Genomic DNA, 17,396 nt, shown 5'->3' with positions numbered 1-17,396 from the left:
GCTGGGGCCCCATCGAAACTGTTCGAATTGGGCCCGGCACTTCCTAAAGCCGGCCTTGGTTGCGGTGGCCACGTGTCTGGTACATTTCATTCCATAACTGAGCTCTGAAGTTTTTGCCTAGAGCCCTGCACACACACATGTACACCCATGTAGACATAATACAGGACTGACTCCTTAACCAGCAGTATTTTGTGGAGCAGTAGACAGTCCTCCAGGATTCAGGCCTTTTCTATGAGGATCAGATCATTTGCCCACCCAGCTGAATTGGGGCCTCCTCCAGTCCCATGCTGCGCAAGCCCCCACAGCCTCTCACCAGGTTTCCTGTAACTAATGAGGAATGGTCCTTACAGGATTTGTGGGGATATTTACTAAAAAAAACAAAAACAAAACAAAACAAAAAAAAACCCTCAAGCTAAATCCTCTAGTAAACCCTCATGGAGGAAGAATTTGTAATAAGGATTCACAACGACCTTACCCTCAGGACCCCATTCAGAGCTCCTCAACTCAAACTTCTCAGAACAAAGCATCTGAGCCTGGTCAGCATAGTCTTTGGAAACAGGATGGGGGGAGAATATCCACCATCCACTAAAACCTAAATAGCTTCTAATCTCCTCTCCTCTGCTTAGCTCCCTGTTCCTGTTTAAATAGTCCTGGGGTGGAGCAGGGAGCCCCACTGAGTATAGCAGGGTTGTCCTTGGTGTGAGCTCTTGGCTGACCCTTAAAGGAATAGTCACTCCTTCACAATTCTCAATCTACAATGAAAAATGTCTGCCACTCACTTTATGCAAAAATCACAATGACTAATAGTGAAACATCTCTTTCAAACATTAAATCAACTATCTAGAATATTACAACAAAACCAAAGATATATACTGCATTCCCGAATCTGTAACTGGACCTGGAGGTGATAAGTACAGCTTTACAGGCAATGAAGTATTTTCCTTGAAGCTTCGCATGCAATCTGACTCAGGCTCATGGGGCTCAAACTGCAGGGCTGTTGAGCTGCATTGTAGACTTCTGAGCTCAGGCCGGAGCCTGGGCTCTAGTGCTATGACCCTGTGAGGTGGGAGCGTCCCTAAGTTTGGGCTGCGGCCAGAGCCTGAATGTCTGTACCTCAAATAAACAGCCTCTTAGCCTGAGCCCCACAAGCCTGAGTCAGCTGGAATGGGCCAGCAGGCGCGGGTTTTTAATTGCAGTGTAGACACACCCTCAGCATCCTAGCTCCCTAAGGGAAGTAAAGCAACAGAGAATCAGGCCTGGTCTACACTAAGCATTTAAACCAGTTTTAGGAGCGTAAAACCGATTTAACACCACACCCGTCCACACTGAGAGGCCCTTTATATCGTATAAAGGGCTCTTTAAACCGGTTTCTGTACTCCTCCCTAACGAGAGGAGTAGCGCTAGTATCGGTATTACCATATCGGATTAGGGTTAGTGTGGCCGCAAATCGACAGTACTGGCCTCCGGGCAGTATCCCACAGTGCACCACTGACTGCTCTGGATAGCAATATGAACTCGGATGCAGTGGCCAGGTAGACAGGAAAAGCCCCGCGAACTTTTGAATATTTCCTGTTTGCCCAGCGTGGAGCTCCGATCAGCACGGGTGGCGATGCAGTCCGAAATCAAAATAAAAAAGAGCTCCAGCATGGACCATGCGGATGTGATCGCAGTAAGGGCAGGCAAATCTGTTCTATCAGCGCTCCGTTACAGAAGATGAAATTCAAAATCATTTTTAAAAAATCTCCAGACAGACGCCATAGCAGGGACTCAGCGCACTGCTGCGTGACAAGCATAACGGAAAGCCAAAGAATCAAATGGACGCTCATGGACTGGAGGACTCAAGCTATCCCACAGTTCCTGCAGTATCTGAAAAGCATTTGCATTCTTGGCCGAGCTCCAAATGCTTCTAGGGTCAAAAACAGTGTCCGCGGTGGGTCAGGGCATAGCTCAGCAATTTACACACCCCCCCACCCACCCCCAGAAGTGAAAGGGAAAACAATCCTCTCTTGACTCTTTTACATGTCACCCTATCTTTACTGAATGCTGCAGATAGACGCGATGCTGCAGCACTCAACACCAACATCCTTGCTCCTCCCCCCGCCATGGGTGGCTGATGGTGCAGTAAGACTGATATCCATCATCATCATCAGCCTATTGGCACATGGGGCAGTGCAAAAGGACTGGTAACCATGCCGACGAGCATCCGTGAGGTCGATCAAGGGCGCCTGGCCTAATTTTCCTGGTAGATGGTGCAGTATGGCTGGTAACCATCCTCATCATAGCAACAGGGGGCTGAGCTCCATCAGCCCCCACCCTTCATGTGTAAAGAAAAGATTCAATTGCCCCTGGACTAGCAGCGGGATGCTGGGCTCCTCTCCTCCACACTGCTTAATGTCCTGTCTGGACTATCATAGCAGCTGGAGGCTGCCTTCCACTCATTTCTCACTAACAAGTCACTGTGTCTTATTCCTGCATTCTTTATTACTTCATCACACAAGTGGGGGGACAATGCTACGGTAGCCCAGGAAGGCTGGGGGAAGAATGGAATAAACAGGTGGGGTTGTTGCAGGAGCACCCCCTTTGAATAGCATACAGCTCATAATTTCTGCTGGATCTGACACAGAGCAGCTGTGCTCTCTGGTTCTATGATACAGTGGTTCTCTAGTACACTTGCCCATATTCTAGGCAGGACTGATTCTATTTTTAGATACCAAAAAGGAGGGATTGACTCAGGGAGTCATTCCCAATTTTGGCTTTTGCACCCCTGGCTGATCTCAGCCAGGGGCACTTATAACAGCAGCAAATGGTGCAGTGCAAAAGGACTGGTAACCATGATCATCTTATTACCAAGTTATGGTATGGTAGATGGTACAGTATGGCTGGTAACCATCTCTGCTGTCATGCAAAAGCAAAAGCATGCTGCTGTGTAGCACTGCTGAATCGCCTCTGTCAGCGGCATCTAGTACACATACGGTGACAGTCACAAAAGGCAAAACAGGCTCCATGATTGCCATGCTATGGCATCTGCCAGGGCAATCCAGGGAAAAAAGGCGCGAAATGCTTGTCTGCGTTGCTTTCCCAGAGGAAGGAGTGACTGACGACATTTACCCAGAACCACCCGCGACAATGATTTTTGCCCCATCAGGCACTGGGATCTCAACCCGGAAATTCCAAGGGGCGGGGGAGGCTGCGGGAATTATGGGATAGCTACGGAATAGCTACCCACAGTGCAACGCTCCAGAAATCGACGCTAGCCTCGGACCGTGGACGCACACCACCGATTTAATGTGTTTAGTGTGGCCGCGCGCACTCGATTTTATACAATCTGTTTTGCTAAACCGGTTTATGTAAATTCGGAATAATCCCGTAGTGTAGACGTACCCTCAGATTCAGGTCGTTATTTGATACACAACAGCTCCCTCCAGGGTCCTGAGAGAAGAAATGGCCTTAGTGCAAGTGAGATGTTCTGAAGGAGCTGCATGTTGGGTTTTCATTGGGACAGCTGCACACAGGGTGACCACTTATGTGAGTTTGCCTGATGTGACAAATGTGCTCAACACAATACAGCCGTGATGTGTTGGCACTTGGTGGTGTTTGCAGGCTCCGAAAATTCTTTGGTGATCTTCCCATAAACTAAGCTTCTTAAATTGCCTCTTCCAATGAACTGTGATCTCTTCTCTTCTTTCATGACCAACAGTTGTTGACACTCTTGCTGTTCCCTTTTGCTATCCATCCTCAGCACATTGGGTACAAGATGAATGAGCCTGTGGAGCACCACATGGTCATAGGAGAAGAACACACTCTTTTTCCACTAACCGCTCCCTTTTTCATTAAACCTATTTATCATACTTATATGGCCCTCACTACCATCTCAGAATCATTAATGTATTTATCCTGTCAATACCTCTATAAGATAGGGAAGGTGTGGTATCCTCATTGGACAGGTGGGGAACAGAGGCACAGAGAACTTAAGCGACATATGCACAGTCACACAGGAAGTCTGTGGCTGAGGAGAATTGAACCTGATTGCCCAAGATACTGTCCGTAACCACTCCTGAACCATCCTTCCTCTCTAAATTGCACAGAAAGCTGAATTCTCTTCATGCAGGCATGGGGAGGCTTGTACTGTGTTTGCTTTGCAACTTTACAAGCTATATTTACTTGTGTCTAACACTTGCTCTGTCCTACCTCATGACCAAAGACACACATGCAAATCTTTCTGAAGTGCCTGGCTCTCCCCTGGGATCCTGCCCACAGCCAGGGCAATGCTTTTTATGTTGCCTCTGCAATGCTGGCTCTGCCCTGCTTCACGTGACCTGTGGCTAAGAAGCAAGACTGTCACTGGTTTCTAAGCAAGGAATACTTGCTGTTTCAGGTGACACCGTCATTTGATGATGTAGTCGTGTATTTCTCTGGCACTGTGTGGGCTGTTCTGGCCAATGGCAGGGAGAGCTCTGTGGAGAGATCATGAAGGAGAATTATGAGAATCATATCTTGGGGGTCAAATTTTGGTTACTCTCTTTTTACTGGAGATTCTACAGTTCCCTCCAGCGCAGGGCTCAGGGACTGGGAAGATCCCTGAAGTTGCTGGTGGATCAAGCCTGTTAGTCTCCAGAATCTGTATGTAAGAAGCCATCCTCTACCCCTTTGTACAGATATCCAGTGCTAAAATTTACCGGAAGGGTTCAGAGAGAGTTTCCTAAGGGAGCAGAAAACTATTCATTTGTGCTTGTGCTCACATATGTTTTTAAACCTGTGAACATGCTGGTAATCCAGAAATGGGGGGAAATGGCCCATCCCCACATGTGGGTGAAGAATGCTGACTCTCCTGCTTGGAGAACACTACAATTCCTGCCCAGTACTTCGCTTCTCCAAAGTCTCTTTCTGGCAATATGCTTACCTTGTTCGTGTTGCATGTGCATCTTCCTCTGCTGTCCCCTGCAGATAAATGAAGGGTGTAGAGACCTGTGTGGTGATTGTCTAATCAAGTGTGAATTCACCACTTTCCTTTCCCATGAATAGTAATGGGACAGGACCTTCCTCCTGGTGTCTGATAACGCTTGTACTCCTTGGTCCTCCAGCAGCACACCCTCTCACTCCCAGCTCCTTGCGCCTCTTGCTCCCAGCTCCTCACACGCACTTCCTCTCCTCTGGCTCTCCCTTGCCTGACTGGAGTAAGCTCCTTTTTAAACCCAGGTGCCTTGATTAGCCTGCCTTGATTGGCTGCAGGTGTTCTAATCAGCCTGTCTGCCTTAAATGGTTCTAGCAGGTTCCTGATTACTCTAGTGCAGCCCCTGCTCTGGTCACTCAAGGAACAGAAAACTCTTTCTCCAGTGGCCAGAAGATCTCCCTTCGACTCCTCTGCTGTAGAGGATAGGAGGGGGAGGGCTGCTGCTGCTGCTGTTCCCACTGGGCCCTTGCTGCTGCTGTTACTGCTCCAGCTGCTCCCCTGGCTGAGCTAGACACAGCCACCCACCCCCTTTCTCTGCTATCTGTTTGCTGGTTGGCCAGTAGATTTCCCCCCATCCCCACCTCAGTTGCTGCTGTTACTCCATCTATGGCCCCTTGGCGGGGGTGGGGGCTGCTGGCCTGCTCCCCAGAGGAGGGGAGTGAGGGACCCCAGCTCCAGTCCTTGTTGCTGAGGACGCCACCACCACCACCTTCTGAGCAGGGTCCCTCCTGCCTGGCCACCAGACCACCGCCTGAGCTGCTGGAGCTGCTGTGTTTGCTACTGGGGAGCTGCTGGAGCCCCAAGGAGGAGGGGTAGGAGGACCACATAGGGACTCTGAAGACCACCGTGGAGGGGGCACTTGAGGACTGAGTATTTTTTTGAACTCTGCTCTTGTGGTGGGGGTTTGGACTGTGTCTGTTGGGACACCGGGGGTGTGGCGTGGAGCCTGCCCCCCGGTCCATCCGTATCCCCCTTCGCCCCCACCACCATCGTTGCCCCCTCCTCCACCCCCGCTGACTGTTTTCCCTTCTGCCTCGGCCTCCTGCCTCTGGGACTGAGCTGTTCACCTGGCTTGCCACGCCCATTTCTATCGTTTGGGCCTGCAGCAGCAGCAGCCAACCGTTGACTTTTTGCACAAGTGCCTGTGGGCGCACTGCCACATTTGTCTGCCCCACCCTGATTGTCCTGCCCCAGTTCTGCAGCTAGGACCTTTCCCCACAACCCTGTGATCCCAGCCCTGATTGGTCCCTCCCATGTGCTTGTGCCTTTCCTTTGAGTTTGTCCTTGTTCACTACACCCCTATGCTGTTAGCCCCTGATCTGCAACTAGAAGCCTTGATTGGGTGGTCGCCTCCTCTCCTTCCTCCTCCACCTGGGAGACCTCCGCGTGGAAGCCCTCCATGGCGGGACTGCCCCGCTGCAGCTCTGTGGGTGTCCCTCCCTCGGCCCCTAGGGCGTACGCCCAGGTGGCGGCGGCCCCTCCGCCTGCCGCTGCTCCTCCGACCGCTGCTTCCACTACCATCCATAGTGGCCGTTGGAAGACCTGGGGGTCCGCCTGATCCTGACCTCCGTCCCTCCCTTCCTGCCCAATGCCACCCTGCTGCCCGCTCTTTCTGCCCTGGGGTGCCCTATCTCCGTCATCAGCCCTCTCCCGTTGGGCTGCAAGGACCCCGCCCTCCGTCACATCCTCTCGTTCCGCTGGCAAGTGCAGCTTCAACTACCTCCGGCGGTACGTGACGGAGAGGCGCTCGAGGGGTCCTTTGTGGTCCCCTACCAGGGAGCCCGCTACCGGGTGCATTACTCAACGGGGGAGGCCCGGTGCTACCTCTGCCAGACGATGGGGCACGTCCGAAGAGACTGCCCCTTGGCCCGGCACGGAGGATCGTCCGGGACCCCCGAGCCCCGGCAAGGCGACGGCCCTGTCACTGCCAGTGCCCCTGGCTGCCCGGCACCTGAAGCTGCCCCTCCTCCTTCTCGGTCCACCGCTGTGGAGGAGGGTGTGGTGGAGATAACACCGGGTGTGGGAGAGGGCCCACCCCAGGGAGACTCCTCCCTCGTTCCTGATGCCCCTCCATTGCCTTCCTGAGTCTCTGAGCCATCGCCCTTGCCCCCAGACCCGACCCCTGTTAGCCAGCCCCTGGCTGATGCCATGGAGGGCTGGTCCTTAGTGCAGGGGAAGTGGGGCAAGCGGAAGGCTTGGGACCCGTTCCGTTCTTCGGATTCGGAAACCCCCCAGAAGAGCAGGAAGGGGGACATCAACGATGAGCCTTCCGCCTTGCACGCTGACGACGCCCGTTTTGTGGTGCCGGCTGGGGACGACGTGGCAGCATCGGACAGTGATGCTGCCCCTCCTCTGGGGTCCCTTCCCGAGGAAGCCCCTGAGGGAGCCCCTCTTGCCCCCTTGCCATCCAAAGCCCCCACGAGCGCTGCAGTAGGCGTCGCTTCAGGTGTTGGCGGGGAGGGCCCCGGGGTGGCGGACGGCGATCTCCCCTCCATCTACGAGGAGATCGAGGCCCTGGGTCTGACCCCGGTTACACAGGGGGAGGATGACCTTTTGCCAGCGGGCCTCGATCTGTGTGACCTCACCTCAGTCCCCCTGTCCCCGGGTTCCCTTCTCCTGACTGCTGCTCCTGCCTCTGAGGGTCCTCTGGGGTCTTCCATCAGCCCGGCTGCAGGTGGCACCTCGCTGACTGCCGCCGAGCCCACTGAGGCAACGGCCGGTGCCCCGCTGTCCGGACCCGATTCCCCGGGGGTGTCCCTCTTGGGTGTGGGCCAACCGACCTCCTTCCCGGACGGGGACCCCATTGTTGACCTTCCATCTCTGGATGCCGTGGCTGTCGTTCCAGCCGTCGTGGCTGCGCCCGGAGTCGTTGTGGGTCCCCTTCCCACTCCCATGATCCCTGAGCCTGACCAAGAGGGGCAGCCTTCCTGCGGCCCAAGTATTGAGGCTCAGGATCCTGCCTCTGCCCCTCTCCCCGATTCTCTTCCTGATCCCACCCCTACTCTTGACCCCTGCCCTATTCCTGATGCCGGCCCCACCCTTGTCCCCTCCGCCTCCCGTGATGCCATTGCCACCCTTGGGGATACCCCCCAGGGTGCGGCCTTAATTGTTTTTCCCTGCCCTGACCAATCAGGGGCTGCTGTTCTCCTTCCGCCGCCCCCTGTTGAACTGGGGAGCGAGGCGGGCCGCGTGGCATCGGCCCATCGGACGCCACGTTGAGGATCTGCCCCCTGCCTGCCCGCCTCGGTGGGCCACGGGGCTGTGACGGGGGCCCCGCTGGGGGACGGTCATCGATCCGTTACCCTGCCCCCCCATACGCTGAGGGAGGAGCTGCAGGAGTTCCTTGAGGACGTCCGTGGCTCCCGTAACAAGGTCCAACTTTGCGCTCCAGCAGTGGGGGGATTTCCATCTGATCCTCCGCGAGGGCCCTCATGGGGGAGGGTAAGAAGACTGGGAAGCAGGCCGCCGCGGCCTACCGGCGGGTCCGCCTCTTCCGTGACTCTCTACTCACCTACGGGGTTGGTCACGGATTGCTGCGCAGCCCGACGGAGGCCGTGGGCGTGTCTGCTGACGGGGATCCCCCCCAGCCCTCCTCATGGCGCCGATCATCTTTGCCACTTTGAACGCCCAGGGCTGTAGGATGGGTCTCCGCAGGAGCCAGGTGCTCTCCTTCCTTTGGGACGGGGGGTACTCTGTGGTTTTCCTGCAGGAGACCCATACGGATCCAGCTGCTGAAGCGGGGGGACAGGGTCTACTTTAGCCACCTCTCGGTTCGCTCGGCAGGAGTGGCAACCCTGTTCTCCCCCAACCTACAGCCCGAGGTGCTGGGGGTCGCCGAGGCTGTGCCGGGCCGCCTGCTGCACCTCCGGGTCCGCATGGAGGGGCTTGTGGTTAATCTCATCAACGTCTACGCCCCGACATCGGGCCCGGAGAGGTTGCGTTTTTATCAGCAGGTGTCTGCCTTCCTCGGCTCCCTGGATCCTCGTGAGTGCTTGGTCCTGGGCAGGGACTTTAACACCACCCTCGAGGAACGGGACCGCTCGGGGACCGAGCAGTGCCCGGCCACCGCGGACGTCCTCCAGGAGATCATCGAACGCCACTCCCTGGTGGACGTCTGGCATGACCACCACCCGGACGTCTCCTCGACGTTCACCTTCGTCCGGGTGGAGGCCCATCGGTCGTGCCACTCCCGGCTGGACCGCATTTACCTGTCACGTTTCCACCTTTCACGAGCCCACTCCTCCAGTGTTCGGCCAGCCCCCTTTTCGGATCACCACCTTGCCACCGTGACGGCCTCTCTCTGCACGGAGAGGCCGGGGCCAGTCTATTGGCACTTTAATAATAGTTTGCTGGAGGACGCGGGCTTCGTGGCGTCCTTCCGGGAGTTCTGGCTGGCCTGGCGAGGGCAGAGGCGCGCCTTTCCCTCAGTGCAGCGGTGGTGAGACCTGGGGAAGGTGCGCGCCCGGCTCTTCTGCCACGACTACACCGGGGCACCAGCCGACGGAGGGATGTGGCAATAGAGCAGTTGGAACGGGCGGTCTTGGAGCTAGAGAGGTATCTGGCCGCCAGCCCCGAGGATCCATCCCTCTGCGGAGCGTTCCGGGAGAAGCGGGAGGAGCTCCGGGTCCTCGAGGATCATTGAGCCCGGGGTGCCTTTGTTCGATCCCGCATCCGCCTCCTTCGGGAGATGGATCGCGGCTCCCGCTTCTTCTACGCCCTGGAGAAAAGGAGGGGGGCCAAAAAGCACGTCACCTGCCTCCTGGCGGAGGACGGCACCCCCCTCACGGATCCAGCGGAGATGTGCGGGAGGGCCAGGGCCTTCTACGCGGCTCTTTTCTCCCCGGATCCGACCGATCCTAACGCTTGCAAAGTGCTCTGGGACGGACTCCTGACGGTCAGCGTGGGCGACCAGGACCGGCTGGAGCTGCCTCTCACTCTGGCCGAGTTCTCAGAAGCCCTCCGTCGCATACCCACCAATAAATCTCTGGGCATGGATGGGCTGACCGTGGAGTTCTACCGCGTGTTCTGGGACATCCTCGGCCCAGACCTAGTCACCGTCTGGGCCGAGTCTTTGCGGGGCGGGGTCCTCCCTCTCTCGTGCAGGCGGGCCATGCTCGCCTTACTGCCGAAGAGGGGGGACCCCCGCGATTTTCGGAATTGGCGTCCCGTCTCGCTCCTCAGCACGGACTACAAAATCGTTGCCAAGCCCATCTCGATGCGGCTAGGGTCCGTGCTGGCGGACGTGGTCCACCCAGACCAGACCTACACCGTCCCGGGCCGCACAATCTTTGATAACCTGTATCTGGTCCGGGACCTTCTGGAATTAGGGTGTAGGGATGGTCTGTCATTCGCCCTCTTGTCCCTGGATCAGGAGAAAGCGTTCGACAGGGTGGACCACGGGTATCTCCTGGGCACTCTGCAAGCGTTTGGCTTCGGACCCCAGTTTGTGGGTTTTCTCCAGGTGCTGTACGCTTCCGCAGAGTGTCTGGTCAGGCTCAACTGGACCCTGACCGAGCCGGTCAGCTTTGGGCGAGGAGTACGGCAGGGGTGTCCCCTCTCGGGTCAGCTGTACGCTCTGGCGATTGAGCCCTTCCTCTGTCTCCTCCATCAGAGGCTGACAGGGTTGGTGCTTCGGGAGCCGGAGCTGTGGCTGATCCTGTCGGCATATGCCGACAATGTGCTCCTCGTGGTCCAGGACCCAGGCGACTTGGCACGGGTGGAGGCTTGCCAGGCCATTTACTCGGCGGCCTCCTCTGCCCGGGTCAACTGGGTCAAGAGCCATCTGGTGGAGTGTGGGTCCGCTGCTCTATCTCGGCGTTTACCTTTCTGCCACGCATCCGTCTCTGCCGGAGAACTGGCACGGTTTAGAGGGCAGGGTGATGGAGCAGCTCCGGAAATGGACAGGACTACTCCGGTGCCTCTCTCTCCGAGGAAGGGCGCTGGTGCTGAATCAACTAGTCCTGTCCATGCTCTGGTACCAGCTCAACACGCTGGTCCCGGCCCTGGATTTCCTGGCCAACCTCCGGACGGCGGTTCTGGAGTTCTTTTGGCCAGGAACGCACTGGGTCTCTGCAGGGGTCCTCCACCTGCCCCTGGAGGAGTGGGGGCAGGGCCTGAAGTGCCTGCGCACTCAGGTCCACGTCTTCCGCCTCCAGGCCCTGCAGAGGCTCCTGTATGGTGCTGGTAGTCCGGCGTGGAGCATATTGGTGCATGCCTTCCTCCGCCGCTTCCGAGGGCTCCGATACGACCGGCAGCTCTTTTATCTCCATCCGAGAGGTCTTCTGCGAGACCTCTCCGGGCTGCTGGTCTTCCACCGAGACCTCCTCCGGACCTGGAAGCTCTTTTCTACGACCAGGTCTGTGGCGGCCACCGTGGGGGTTGATCTCCTCGCGGAGCCCCTGCTCCACAACCCCCAGCTTCGTGTGCAGGTGGCGGAGTCCCCCGCGGTGCGCCAGAGGCTGGTCTTGGCAGGAGTCACCAGAGTCAGAGACCTCCTGGACTACGACCGGGGAGACTGGCTGGATCCCCTGACGCTCGCTCAGCATGTACTTCAGGAGATGAAGGCCGCTTTACTGCCCGCTGCTCGGGCCTACCTCGACCGGGTCCTGCGAGAGGGCACGCCCCACCCACCTTCCACCCCAGGCCCCATGGACCTTTTTATCGGGCCCCTGCCCTGTGGGCCCAATCAGCCCCCTCACCCTTTCATTGCGAGCCGGCTGCCCGATCTGCAGCCGGTTCTGTTCCAGACCGCGCCAAGAAAACATCTGTACACGCTCATGCTCCACACTCTTCACTACCTCACCCTCGCGTCCCGCCCGATACCAAATGGTGGGACCTCCTGACACCTCTGGAGGGTGAAGAGCCCCGGTGGGCCAGCTTGTATTCTGCCCTGGTCCCGAGGCCTGCCGGGGATGTCAGTTGGCGGCTCCTTCACGGGGCCGTGAGCACGGGCGTGTACTTGGCGCGGTTTACCCCTGTCCCCAACACCTGCCCTTTTTGCGGCGTGAAGGAGACCCTGGCGCACGTTTATTTAGAGTGCGCCAGGTTGCAGCCCCTGTTCCGGCTCCTCTTGGATCTCCTATTGCGTTTTTGGTTGCACTTTTCCCCTCACCTGTTTATCTATGCACTCCCCATCCGTGGCCCCACGAAGTCGCGGGATCTCCTTGTCAACCTCCTCTTGGCCCTGGCCAAACTGGCCATCTATAAACCAGGGAGAGGAGGTTGGCCGACGGGATTTCCTGCGACTGTGGGGCCTATTTCCGCTCCTCTGTCCGTTCACGCATCCAGGCAGAGTTCCTCTGGGCGGCGTCCACTGGCTCCCTTGACGCCTTTGAGGAGCAGTGGACATTGTCTGGGGTTCTCTGCTCGGTGTCCCCATCAGGTTCCCTTCGTTTAGCCCTATGACCTCACTCCCAATCCTGTTTTTTTCATTGGTTGTCCCACGTAATTAGTTAGTATCCCAGACCTGTGGATCCTCCCCTTAGGCTGGGGGGAGGTCCTTTAGCAGTGGGCGGGCTTTGCCCGCCCACTTCCTGGATACTAATAGGACCAGACTCCTGTACCCCACTGGCCTGGGTCTGTGAGTGTATAAAGGTCAAGCTGAAAGCAGGGTGATTTCCCATCCACTGAAGCTCCCCTGAATATAAAAGACAGGGTACAGATATTGTGTATAGATCTCAACCAAGATCTTAAAAAATAAGAGGCCAGTGCAAGTATTTTATTGATTTCAATGGGCGCTCAACATTTTTGAAAATCAGGCCACTTATTTAGAAGGCTCACAAGGTTAACACACACACACACCCCAACAACAACAACAACAAAAAACCTTGGTTCTGATTTTGAGAGGTACTGAACACCCAGCTTTCCAAGTGAAGTCAATGGGAGCTGTAGGTCCTGGTCACCTCTGAATAACACATCCTTTATAACAGTGGTTCTCAAACTTTTATACTGGTGATCCCTTTCACATAGCAAACCTCTGAGTGCGACCCCTCCTTTTAAATTAAAAACACTTTTTTATATATTTAATAATATTATAAATGCTGGATGCAAAGCGGGGTTTGTGGTGGAGGCTGACAGCTTGCGACCCCCCACATATGAACCTTGCAACCCCCAGTTTGAGAACCCCTGCTTTATAATATCTCTGTTTACATTTACTTAGTTTCCCTTCTACCACAGAATCTTTAATCTCCCATCCGAGTGATCTACATAAGATCAATTTTCTTTCATCCAGTCTTTGGTTCCAGTTTGTCCTCACTGACTGCCAACTTAAACACACACAACGATAACTAACTACCTATGGTACATGTGTCCATCACCCTCCTATTTATGTGCCCATATCCTCCCATAATTCAGAGCATACATTCCTCCATACCAATAATGTGCTCCCCAAAATATTATAGAGTCTACCTGAGATAATCTCCATTGTGTAATGTCCTAGCAACAGAAGTCTTGCTCCTCTTTGGAAACTTCTGAAGATATGTTTTCCTGGTGATCCCAATTTTCCCACTTCCCAGAGTCAATGCCAAGTCATCTGTTGGTTGAGATAAATAAGCTATCTCAGAGCACTTCTCTTGCCCCAATCCTTAACTGTGTGTTGAACATTCCATTTTTGTCCAGTGCAGTTCCGCATTACAAGTCTGTAAGGCGAAGACGGATTGTCCTTTACAATTTCGAGGCATCTCTTAGTTTTCTTGTTCATCATGGATGAGCCCTGCAAAACGAAAGAAGCATGAGACAAGCTGCAGTCTGCATTTCAGAACTGAGTACCCAGGCAATAAACAATTCTCTTGATTTCTGTAGTATGTCAGGTCAGTGAAAATTTTGTCTGCACACAGAATACATTTTTGTCACTGCATCTAGCTTGACTGTGGTCATAGGTAGGAAAGAAAGTTTCTCAGTTTGACTGAGTAAACCAAACTGCAGCTTCAGAAGGTGGAAAGTTATTACTCTGGAGTGAAGTTAGCATCAGGCTGCCAGCTAGTAATAAATTAGTAACAGAACACTTTGGTCTCATTTCAGTTGTTGGATTAGTGTGCAGGTGCTGCGTGGGGTCCGTGGCCTGTTCTATACAGGAGGTCAAATTAGATGTTCTAGGCGCCCTTCTGGGTTTTAAAATCTATGACTCTGTAAGTCGGCAAAGAAGAGGACAAACCAGTGAGACACAGCAGAATGATAAAGTTATTCAAATATTCAAAGACTAGACAATATTTACAGATGTGATCCCTATAAATTAATCAGAAATACAAAAACAAGTCTTTTCTGGTAAACAGAAGAGTCTCCATATGTACTGACAAAGAGAGATCAGTAAGTTACAGGGAAATCTGTAAAGCCTATTCAAATATAGTTACCTTCTTTACAGTTCAAATAAATCATAGGATAGGTCTTTAGGCTGGCACTAATGCACATGTTGCACAAGGACCAGGGGCGGCTCTAGGCACCAGCAAAACAAGCTGGTGCCTAGGGCGGCCAAATCTAGGGGGCGTCCCCTGCAGCAGGGGTGAGCGGCAGGCTGAGCCGGCGGACCTGCCGCAGTCATGCCTGCGGGAGGTCCACCGGAGCCCCGGGATGACCGGACCTGCCGCAGGCATGACTGCGGAGGGGGCGCTCCTCCCGCGGCGCGGCTGGACCTCCCGCAGGCATGACTGCGGCAGCTCAAGCGGAGCCGCCGGACCCGCGAACCGTCCGCAGCCGCGGGGGGTCCAGCCGAGCCACGCGGGACCAGCGGACCCTCCGCAGTCATGCCCGTGGGAGGTCCGCTGCTCCCGCGGCTCCGGGGCGCCTCCCATGCATGACTGCTTGGGGCGGCCAAAACGCTAGAGCCGCCCCTGACAAGGACAACCCTAACATCAAAGGGAACTCACTCAAGGCAGCTGGTTTTTCCCAAGTCAATACTAGAATGTGAAATGTTTTATGTAGGGTGGGGTAATTTAAAGAGGTGAAATCATAGTGATAACAATACGCTGCCAAAGCTTTACACTTTAATATAGTTTTCCTTTTAAATACGGTTGGTCCACCCAGCTTCAATGGGCCCCACTACAAAACTGCATAGCCTTATATATGACTTATATGAATTATAGGTTTGCTTTTAAGATGATTGACAGCCTTTCAAAGGTATCTGTTCTCTACTTTAAATTGTCTCCAGACATGTGGTCCCAAGCCAGATTAAGGACAAAAGAAATCTGTCAGAACCCCACCCTTCACGCCAAATCAGTAATATTTCTGAGGTGGGTGATCCACAATGTTTCAAAACATTTTGCCCTGGGGGCAGGCTAACTTGGGGGGGGAGGGGAGGGGAAAGAGGATAGCAACTAGGGGATACTTGTTTGAGAACTCTGGGGAGCAGAGCCAGGCTTGCCTGAGTGCTGACTGGCCTCAATTCTCTCTGCCAAGAACCTGTCAAACTTGACACCATGCTCTTCTCTCTCTCCCTGTCTATGTTTTTATACCACCCAACCCCAGTAGTATCTGAGTATCTTAGACCAGATCCCAAAGAAGCAGAGGGAGGCCCTGTGCCCAGACCTTGAGTCAGTCTATCTAATGATTTGATGCCAGCTATCACTGCGGTGTTTAAGTACTGCACAAAATTAAGGAACTCAAATCTCAAATCGAAAGGTATTTTTCTGGGACAGAGGAGTATGGCTTTGTTTGGGTCAGGCTGTTTTGCCTTTGTAAAGATTGCCTGTCCTGGGCGAAGGCTTTATCAGATCACTTTGTACTGAACAGACGTCAGCCCACTCTGATCTCTTCTGACAAGTAGTTCCACAGCCAAGCTGCTGAGAATGGCCTGATCCCAGTGCATGATGGTCAGAATCTGTGTTGTTGCTAAGGACGCTGGGTGGTTGTTGGGAGAGTGGAGGATAAAATGGAGTTTGAGGTATCCAGGTCCTGATCCATTAGGTGTGGAGCACCTGCTGTTTCCAATGACATCAGCTTGGTTCCTTGAACTGCATGTGCAAATCCTACAGCTGGGGCTTCCCCATATGAAAATTTGTCCTTGTGTGTGTAAAGCATTTTAGGGTCTTTCAGGATGAAAGATGCCATTGAAATGTAGGGACATGGAAATTCACCAACCTGATTAAAATCCCAATGCATGTTCAGTCCCTTTTTCACAGCCTCATTACATTGCTCTATAAATGGCAGGTCTCCTGTGCCAGGATCAGTTAGGCACCGATCTACTGTGTTCTGTCGAGATCGTAGGCCTCCTATATATATTTCTCCAGTGCTGAGATAAAACAAGTGCTGAAAGGGAACGTTACATTGGAGTAGGTGAGCTAAGACACTGACGACATCCCAGAGGAGGATACCAGACATTTGTGAAACTGACTAACATTAGATACATGGGGCCAAATTCACTGATATCATTGAAGGTAAACCAGGATGAATTTGACCCACTAGAGTTATGACATCAGTCTTGTTCTCCTCTGTTCATAGAAAGCAGGTAGATCATTATGGTGGAACTGTAATCAGTAGTGTCTGTCCTAGTGACAGAACAAGAAGTGAAGAGTGAGGAGTTCAGTCTGAATCCCATTCAATCCTTCACCTCTCTGCTGGAGCCACCACCGACAAGAACAATGATTGTCAATATGTGTGTGGGGAAGGGAGGTGGTGAGGTCACCTCCCCATAAAAATGGAACTGACTTAATGTCCTTAGACCATGATGGAATCTGCCGTGGCCTGCAATGAGCAGAAGGTCAGACTAGATGAGCATGATGGTCCCTTCTGACCTTAAAGCAAGAGTGGGCAAACTACAGCCCGGGGGCCGCATCCAGTGGTGAGCTGCAGCCGGTTCGCACCGGTTTGCGCGAACCGATTGTTAAATTTAGAAGCCCTTTTAGAACCGGTTGTTCCCTGTGGGACAAACTGGTTCTAAAAGGGCATTTAAATTTAACAAGGGCTCCCTCCCTGCTGCCCGGCCCCAGCTCACCTCAGCTCTGCCTCCACCTCCTGCCATGAATGCTCCCCCTTGCTTCTCCTCCCGCCCTGCTTCCCGCGAATCAGCTCTTTGCGCGGGAAGCCTGGGAGGGCTGAGAAGCAAGCAGGCTTCCCCGGCCCAGGAAGACGACCCTGAGGTAGGAAACTAGGGGGGGCCGTGTGCCCCGGCCGGTCTCCAGCTGTGGCCCGTCCCCGGCCGCCCGTCCCCGCCCGCGACCCCGTCCCCGCGTTCCCGGCCGCGACCCTGCCTGGCCCCGCGTCCCCGACCCGCCCCGGCCACCCGGCTGCGCCCCCCCGGATCCCTGCCCAGCCCCAACCCTCCCTGGGCCCGCGTCCCCGACCCTCCCCGGCCACCGTCGGCCGCAGCACCCTCCCCAGGCCCGCGTCCCCCGTCCCGGCCGCGACCCTGCCCGTCCCACGTTCCCAGCAGCGGCACCCCAGCCCGCGTCTCCCCGCCCCATCCCGGCCGCATCCCCGCGTCCCCAGCCGCCTGGCTCCAGCCGCATCCCCGCCC

The 17,396-nt window shown here is 54.8% G+C and overlaps 1 protein-coding gene across 1 annotated transcript in view; it reads right to left on the bottom strand.

Moving 5' to 3' along the window:
• The window catches only part of GALNT8 (polypeptide N-acetylgalactosaminyltransferase 8), a 355,437-nt gene that overhangs the window by 291,965 nt on the left and 46,076 nt on the right, over positions 1-17,396 (bottom strand). Inside the window, exons 10-13 of the mRNA XM_039539226.1 lie at positions 16,022-16,189; positions 13,358-13,661; positions 4,901-4,938; positions 4,189-4,454 (exon numbers count right to left, since the gene is read on the bottom strand). Coding sequence (XP_039395160.1) covers positions 13,503-13,661; positions 16,022-16,189 — 327 coding nt within the window. The 3' untranslated portion in view covers positions 4,189-4,454; positions 4,901-4,938; positions 13,358-13,502. The remainder of the gene's footprint in view (positions 1-4,188; positions 4,455-4,900; positions 4,939-13,357; positions 13,662-16,021; positions 16,190-17,396) is intronic.

The sequence above is a fragment of the Mauremys reevesii genome, linkage group 1, assembly GCF_016161935.1.
Source record: "Mauremys reevesii isolate NIE-2019 linkage group 1, ASM1616193v1, whole genome shotgun sequence".
Classification (NCBI taxonomy): Eukaryota; Metazoa; Chordata; order Testudines; family Geoemydidae; genus Mauremys; species Mauremys reevesii.
Note: the sequence above shows the minus strand (reverse complement) of the source record. Positions and strands in the feature narration are given on the sequence as shown.